This window comes from Salmo salar, chromosome 14 (assembly GCF_965601325.2).
Source record: "Salmo salar chromosome 14, fSalSal1, whole genome shotgun sequence".
In the NCBI taxonomy this organism is placed as follows: domain Eukaryota; kingdom Metazoa; phylum Chordata; class Actinopteri; order Salmoniformes; family Salmonidae; genus Salmo; species Salmo salar.
In genome coordinates, this window is record NC_138304.1 from 100,758,995 (window position 1) to 100,767,258 (window position 8,264).

Here is an 8,264-nt window from a genome sequence, read left to right on the forward strand (position 1 = left end):
TCTCATTCCATTAGAATGTTCCATGTCCCATCTCATTCCATTAGAATGTTCCATGTTCCATCTCATTCCATTAGAATGTTCCATGTTCCATCTCATTCCATTAGAATGTTCTATGTTCCATCTCATTCCATTAGAATGTTCCATCTCATTCCATTAGAATGTTCCATGTTCCATCTCATTCCATTAGAATGTTCCATGTTCCATCTCATTCCATTAGAATGTTCCATGTTCCATCTCATTCCATTAGAACGTTCCATCTCATTCCATTAGAATGTTCCATGTTCCATCTCATTCCATTAGAACGTTCCATGTTCCATCTCATTCCATTAGAATTATACAGCAGACAGGGAAATGATGACTGCCTGTACTGGCCACACCCTCCTCTAGACTAGACCTTCTATTTTAAGAAATGCCTCGATTTCTATGCAGTCTTTAACATTAATATTTCAGAAACAATTAGTCTCACTGTGTATGTCAGACAAAACGATGAAAAGTAGTTTATGTATAAAAAATATATAATTTATTTAATTAGAAATAGACAAAAGTGCAACAATAGGAACTGACTTGTATCTTGGCCAGGTGGTTACAGTGAAAAACAAGTATGATACAAATACAACAACAACTTACAACCTGGTGTTATTAATTAAACAACCGGGTACATAAATTATAGTACTAAACTGTACACAGTCTTAGAGTATTTACACAAGGTGTATTCGTCAATGCAGAATTCATTTATTTCCTTTGTTCTTTCTTTTCTTTTTTAAATAAACAGTAAACAATATTATTTACATTCTTCAGCCAAGCCACCTTTTTGTTTTTAGTGTTTTTGGACTAGTGTTTTTTTTCTTTGGATTTTAGTCATTTTAATGTCTCTTTTTGACCATGATGTGAACGTGAATTCACGGTCAGACAAAGCAATTTTTAGGGACCCAAACTCTTACGTTGGACTAAACTGAAAATATATCAATGGTCAACAACTAATGAAGTGACTAAATAATTAGAGATATAGGTAACGTCCCCGTCGAAGTTAAAAGACTCAATAATAAACATTTCCAATAATTTTGTGTCAGGTGTATATAAGTATATATATATATATATATATATATATATATATATATATATATATATATATATATATATTCACTCAATAATATGCAGATCAGTCGAGGCACATACTAGTAGTATAATATATTCAAACTATTTCTGTATTGTTAATCTTTAACATATGAATAATGTTGTTTTTTTTTAAATGTCATATTCTAACATTTTATGTCAAAATGTGACATTTGGTTTAGTAAGTACCTTCTGCTCATCTGTACACGACCATGTCATGCTCCTATAACCCTTTAGCAGTGAATATAACTATATACCTTCCTAAGTGATATGTGTCTCCAACATTGATTCCTCAGTGCGTCAGATCCACCTTCTAGTATCTCTGTAGACATACAGGCAGACGAGTCAAAGAGCCAGGTGACTTTAGAGCTGCGCGTTAAAAACCCAAACAAAACAAAAAACGAAGTAACAATAGAAAACCTAAAGAGTCTATCTCATGCTTGAACTCACATACTTGTTTTCAGTCTCACTACTAGGTAGACATGTCTATGGGCAGTAAGGTAGAGACACGCGTCCAGCAATTCAAAAAGCTGCCTATGTGTGTGTGAGAGCGATGTGAAGTAGTTTTATCTGTGTGGATGTGTGTGTGTGCTGATGTGTTTATGTACTTGTCAGTGTGTTTGTCAGCCATGATGTTTACATATCGTTGTCATAGTCCCCGATCATTCTGCGTGTGTGTGAGGCCAGGAAGATGTCATTGTCGCGTGGACAGTCGTGGTGGCAGGAGCACATCTTGATGAACATCATCTTGCGTCTGAAGGTGTCTCCTTCGGGACAGTGGAACTCCACCTCGGCGGTGACGGTGGTGTGGGGCGTGCAGCAGCGACCGTCCGTACACACGCCACAGAACTTGGGCTTGTAGATCCTCGTGCTGCTGCAGCCTGACAGCTGGAAACGCATGCCGCGCAGGGACTTGGGGGTCCGTACACACTTCTTACCCCTCTGTGGAACCAGGAAGAACAGTGGTTAGTTTAGGAACAACAACTTGCTACATTGTCTATCATGCTTAGGGCAGCTTGAGTTTAACCTTTAGTAAACAATACCATTTTACATTCTAGTCATTTAGCAGACGCTCTTATCCAGAGCAACTTACAGTAGTGAATGCATACATTTAATTTCATGCATTTTTTTTTGTACTGGCCCCCCGTGGGAATCAAACCCACAACCCTGGCGTTGCACACACCATGCTGGCGTTGCAAACACTGTGCTCTACCAACTGAGCCACAGGGAAGACTACTGCTGCTCAGTTGGAGCCAAAGACATTCTATGCTCCTGAATTGCATGGCTTCTTGTTTAGATTTGTGATGAAAATACAGTATTCACTTATTAAATGTGCTGAGAAATGTCATGTGATATCATCTTATGTCATGCTTATATAATAGGCTATATAGAACACTATATAATACATTCCTCTATATGTTGTTATACTATATAATACATTCCTCTATATGTTGTTATACTATATAATACATTCCTCTATATGTTGTTATACTATATAATACATTCCTCTATATGTTGTTATACTATATAATACGCTCCTCTATATGTTGTTATACTATATAATACATTCCTCTATATGTTGTTATACTATATAATACATTCCTCTATATGTTGTTATACTATATAATACATTCCTCTATATGTTGTTATACTATATAATACATTCCTCTATATGTTGTTATACTATATAATACGCTCCTCTATATGTTGTTATACTATATAATACATTCCTCTATATGTTGTTATACTATATAATACGCTCCTCTATATGTTGTTATACTATATAATACATTCCTCTATATGTTGTTATACTATATAATACATTCCTCTATATGTTGTTATACTATATAATACATTCCTCTATATGTTGTTATACTATATAATACGCTCCTCTATATGTTGTTATACTATATAATACATTCCTCTATATGTTGTTATACTATATAATACATTCCTCTATATGTTGTTATACTATATAATACGCTCCTCTATATGTTGTTATACTATATAATACATTCCTCTATATGTTGTTATACTATATAATACATTCCTCTATATGTTGTTATACTATATAATACGCTCCTCTATATGTTGTTATACTATATAATACATTCCTCTATATGTTGTTATACTATATAATACATTCCTCTATATGTTGTTATACTATATAATACGCTCCTCTCTATGTTGTTATACTATATAATACGCTCCTCTATATGTTGTTATACTATATAATACATTCCTCTATATGTTGTTATACTATATAATACATTCCTCTATATGTTGTTATACTATATAATACATTCCTCTATATGTTGTTATACTATATAATACATTCCTCTATATGTTGTTGTACTATATAATACATTCCTCTATATGTTGTTGTACTATATAATACATTCCTCTATATGTTGTTATACTATATAATACATTCCTCTATATGTTGTTATACTATATAATACGCTCCTCTATATGTTGTTATACTATATAATACATTCCTCTATATGTTGTTATACTATATAATACGCTCCTCTATATGTTGTTATACTATATAATACATTCCTCTATATGTTGTTATACTATATAATACATTCCTCTATATGTTGTTATACTATATAATACATTCCTCTATATGTTGTTATACTATATAATACATTCCTCTATATGTTGTTATACTATATAATACATTCCTCTATATGTTGTTATACTATATAATACATTCCTCTATATGTTGTTATACTATATAATACATTCCTCTATATGTTGTTATACTATATAATACGCTCCTCTATATGTTGTTATACTATATAATATGCTCCTCTATATGTTGTTATACTATATAATACATTCCTCTATATGTTGTTATACTATATAATACATTCCTCTATATGTTGTTATACTATATAATATGCTCCTCTATATGTTGTTATACTATATAATACGCTCCTCTATATGTTGTTATACTATATAATGGTATTAGTCCATGTACCCACCTTGATGTCCTTCTCTTGCTCCACGTGGCAGGGCCGGATCATACAGACACGAGTCTGTCTCTCCAGCTGGCACCGCTCGTTGTCATTGGTGACGCGGGACGACACGCCCATGCCGCAGGTGGCCGAGCATTCGTCCCATTTGGTGGTCTGGACGATGCAGTTCTCCCTGGGGCTCTCCGCCGGGACCGGCCCGTGGGCTGACTCCTCTCTGTAGACTGACAGAGGGGAAGAGGAGACCAAGGGGTGAATTTCAGATCCTGAGAGAAGAGGAAGGGAGAAGAAAAGGTGAACAGTGGTGAAAGGGGTGAACAAGAGGGAGAGGTGGTTAGTTTGAACTTTGGTAGAAAGAGAGAGCGAGAGAGCGAGAGAGCGAGAGAGAGAGAGAGAGGTTAGACTCACCAGCCATGGCTGACTGATAAGGGTTGTCCTGAGGACTCTGATCACACACCCACTCCTCACAGCACTTCCCAGGGATCTGGATGCGGCGTGGGTACGGGCAGTCTGGGGATGGCAGCCACACGTCGCTGGCACAGGTTGGTACGCAGCCGATCTCTCCGTTCATACAGACACACTGGTGCTTGCAGCTGGGCTGGAAGGTCTCTCCACTGCGGTAGATGACCCCTCCCAGGTCGCACGTCTGGCCTTCCTGGGCTGAAACACAAGAGGAGGAGGCGCCATTTTAGATTTCATATTTCAAAGGCTTTACATTATTAGGCCAGAGATTGCCCGTTTGGATAATGATAAGCGAAACCCCTGACAAAGTCTACACAAAATATGCAGCAATCTCTACAATAGGAGAGCCAAGAGGTGATCACAGTCTCGATAGATATCTCAAAACCTCCTACCTTTTCTTTAATAGTTGACAGGATAATTCAACTCACCCATGCAGATGCCGTGCTCAGTGTCACTCAGCACTGCATAATCACAGTAAAGCCCCTTATGGTGGTCACATGGCTCCAGGAGGGTACAGGGCTCCCCGGCTTGCCTGGCACACACCTTACAGCAACCACAGCCATCCAGAACCAGGCTGGTACCAAACGGGCATGGAGGAGGGTCCGAGGGGCAGTCACAGGGATCAGAACAGTCCTGGGCCATTGTCTGTAGATGGAAGAAAATATAACAGTCAGAAATGTTAAAGAAAACACTTAGGATAGTGTGAATAACGTGTCTGACATCAGGATATGTCTCGAGGGAAGATGTGTTTATCCACTAAGCTTCAAGCAATGAGTTAGGTCTATACTGTGTGTCAAAGAAGCAGATACTGTAGTATGGGGCTTCTTCACGTTTTGTGTTAACACCTCACTTGTAATGCATCTTACTGCCACGAGATGGGGACATGACTCGATGTAGCCAAATCAATTCTGGTAGTCCTTTGTACATGCTGTAATACCAATGTGGTATTACAGCATGTACAAATAAATACAACTAATCTATGTAGGCTACTCAAATGCTGTCAAATCTTGATGTGCTGTTTATCGAAATACATGTAGTGATAAAAGGTTAGCATCACATGGATTAAAAACCATTTAATAAGAGGGGACAAAAACAGTTTGGCACTAAATTGTAGGTCCTATGTCGCAATTTAGGCTACTACGTTATTTTTACTGCTTCTCTACTCTGTACTTATGTTCCTTTTAGTAGCAATGAATAAGACAAATCTTGCATTTTTTACAAAATTGCTGCTGTAGTCTACTTTACAGGATACTTTACAGAGCTGCTGTAGGTTACTTTACAGAGCTGCTGTACACTACTTTATAGAATTGCTATAGGTTACTTTACAGGCTACTTTACAAAGCTGCTGTAGGTTACTTTATAGAGCTGCTGTATAATACTTTACAGGCTACTTTACAGTGCTGCTGTATAATACCTACAGGCTACATTAAAGAGCTGCTGTAAGCTACTTTATAGAGTTGCTATAGGTTACTTTACAGGCTACTTTACAGAGCTGCTGTGGGTTACTTTATAGGCTACTTTACAGAGCTGCTGTATAATACCTACAGGCTACATTAAAGAGCGGCAGTAGACTACTTTACAGAGCTGCTGTAGACTAATTTACAGGCTACTTTACAGAAATGCTGTATAATACTTTATAGTCTATTTTAAGCTGCTGAATAATGCCTACAGACTACTTTACAGAGCTGCTGTAAGCAACTTTACAGAGCTGCTGTAGACTACTTTATAGGCTACTTTACAGAACTGCTGTATAATACTTTACAGGCTACTTTACAGAGCTGCTGTATAATACCTACAGGCTACTTTACAGAGCTGCTGTAAGCTACTTTATAGAGCTGCTGTATAATACTTTACAGGCTACTTTACAGAGCTGCTGTAGACTACTTTACAGAGCTGATGTATAATACTTGACAGGATATTTTACAGAGCTGCTGTATAATACTTTACAGGATATTTTACAGCGCTGCTGTATAATACTTTACAGGATATTTTACAGAGCTGCTGTATAATACTTTACAGGATATTTTACAGAGCTGCTGTATAATACTTTACAGGATATTTTACAGAGCTGCTGTATAATACTTTACAGGATATTTTACAGAGCTGCTGTATAATACTTTACAGGATATTTTACAGAGCTGCTGTATAATACTTTACAGGACACTTTACAGAGCTGCTGTATTATACTTTACAGAGCTGTTTACTGTGAGACCACACCACCATGGAATGTTTTAGCTGCTATAACGCACAATGCGTTCCCAAAAGTTGTACTTCAAATCTACAATTACATGGCTAAATAATAAATATGAAGACAAGACAAATCATATAACAATAACCCGGGTGAATGAGAGAGAAAGAATAGGTTGTTATTGCATCAAATGCAAAGTGTTGACAAAGTTACATAAATTAATGGATGAAAATCCAGCACTTTATTCACATCTGATACATAAGATCTGTCATATTATATATTAAACTTACCGAGCAGACGATGAGTAGAAAAAGGCAAATTCTGGTGATAATTTCCTCAGACATTGTTGCTAGTTTATTTTAACAGCGTGCACACTACAACCCGTTTGTTTTCGTTCAGACAGTCTACAGTCGGTTGTGTTGACTCGCTGCAGGGCTCGAGGACTGAGCTACGGAGAGGAGAATCTTTAAATAGTCCGCGAGGCGGGCCGGAGCCCAGGAAACAAGAGGCATGACACGCGACCCAAAGGGGTGAAAATATTTCAATTCCAGATGGTTTTCTTTCCTAATTCCTGAGAGAAGAGCTATTTCTACAGACAATCAACCTACTGTATCATATTTCACCTTTTCAGACACAAGCCCAGCCAAGTGGGAGTTGTTTTATGTCCTGAAGCAGGAACTGAGAGGGGTGTCTGTGAGTATAATTTGACATGGACTAAAGGAGAACATTGTTCATTTTTGCCACCGTTCATACCAACGTAGCCTACATAAAGTGGTAACAGGTAAAGGGGAAAGATTGATAGTAGGATTATGTAATAACTAGGGGTAATAACATGACAAAGAGTACGTCTCAAATGGCACCCTGTTTTCTATGTAGTATGTAAGAAATAGGGTGCCATTTGGGATGAACACAAAGTATCAACCTTTTGTTTTATCAATATTTTTTATTTCATTTATTTATATTTTTAATCCCAGCACCCTGCAGGAGCCCTTTTGGTAGGCTGTCATTGTAAATACAAATTTGTTCTTAACTGACTTGCCTAGTTAAATACAATTAAAAATAAAAATAAAACATTTCATATAACACACTGAGACCATCCTAATAGTTACTGTCACCAGGTGATTCCAGGTGATTCCAGGTGATTCCAGGTGATTCCAGGTGATTCCAGGTGATTCCAGGTGATTCCAGGTGATTCCAGGTGATTCCAGGTGACATGCTGTACAGACAAACACTAACAGGTAATGGCCACTCGTTTAGAAGAGGGCATCGCTCACTGTCTGCAAATGTCAGATCTGTACCGTAAATCATTGTCATTTGTCAAACTTAGTCTTTTCCCACACTGTACCCCTCCTCTTGTACCTTCCTTAGAGGGAGTCTACAGATAGCGCCGGGGCCACAGAGGTCTTTACCTTCCTTAGAGGGAGTCTACAGATAGCGCCGGGGCCACAGAGGTCTTTACCTTCCTTAGAGGGAGTCTACAGATAGCGCCGGGGCCACAGAGGTCTTTACCTTCCTTA

The 8,264-nt window shown here is 37.7% G+C and overlaps 1 protein-coding gene across 2 annotated transcripts; it reads right to left on the reverse strand.

Moving 5' to 3' along the window:
* Positions 1 to 497: 497 nt before the first annotated feature.
* LOC106570673 (CCN family member 2) lies at positions 498 to 7,235 on the reverse strand. 2 transcript variants are annotated; one of them, XM_014143145.3, is made up of 5 exons: positions 7,038 to 7,235; positions 4,988 to 5,204; positions 4,506 to 4,757; positions 4,107 to 4,321; positions 498 to 2,055 (listed from the first exon to the last, which is right to left on the reverse strand). In XM_014143145.3, exons 1-5 carry the CDS (start codon positions 7,089 to 7,091, stop codon positions 1,750 to 1,752), a joined length of 1,044 nt encoding a protein of 347 aa, XP_013998620.1. In that variant the 5' UTR covers positions 7,092 to 7,235; the 3' UTR covers positions 498 to 1,749. The 2 variants fall into 2 exon arrangements, with proteins under 2 accessions (XP_013998620.1, XP_013998619.1); XM_014143144.3 differs by having other exon boundaries at positions 4,107 to 4,363.
* Between the last annotated feature and the right edge of the window lie 1,029 nt (positions 7,236 to 8,264).

What these genes read in the sequence shown, in the direction of transcription:
- LOC106570673 (XM_014143144.3), bottom strand. Translation starts at nt 7,091, where the DNA reads ATGTCTGAGGAAATTATCACCAGAATTTGCCTTTTTCTACTCATCGTC. An exon ending in TTCTACTCATCGTCTGCTCG is followed by an intron (nt 5,205 to 7,037) that starts GTAAGTTTAATA and finishes TTCCATCTACAG; the next exon opens with ACAATGGCCCAGGACTGTTC. An exon ending in TGAGCACGGCATCTGCATGG is followed by an intron (nt 4,758 to 4,987) that starts GTGAGTTGAATT and finishes CTTGTGTTTCAG; the next exon opens with CCCAGGAAGGCCAGACGTGC.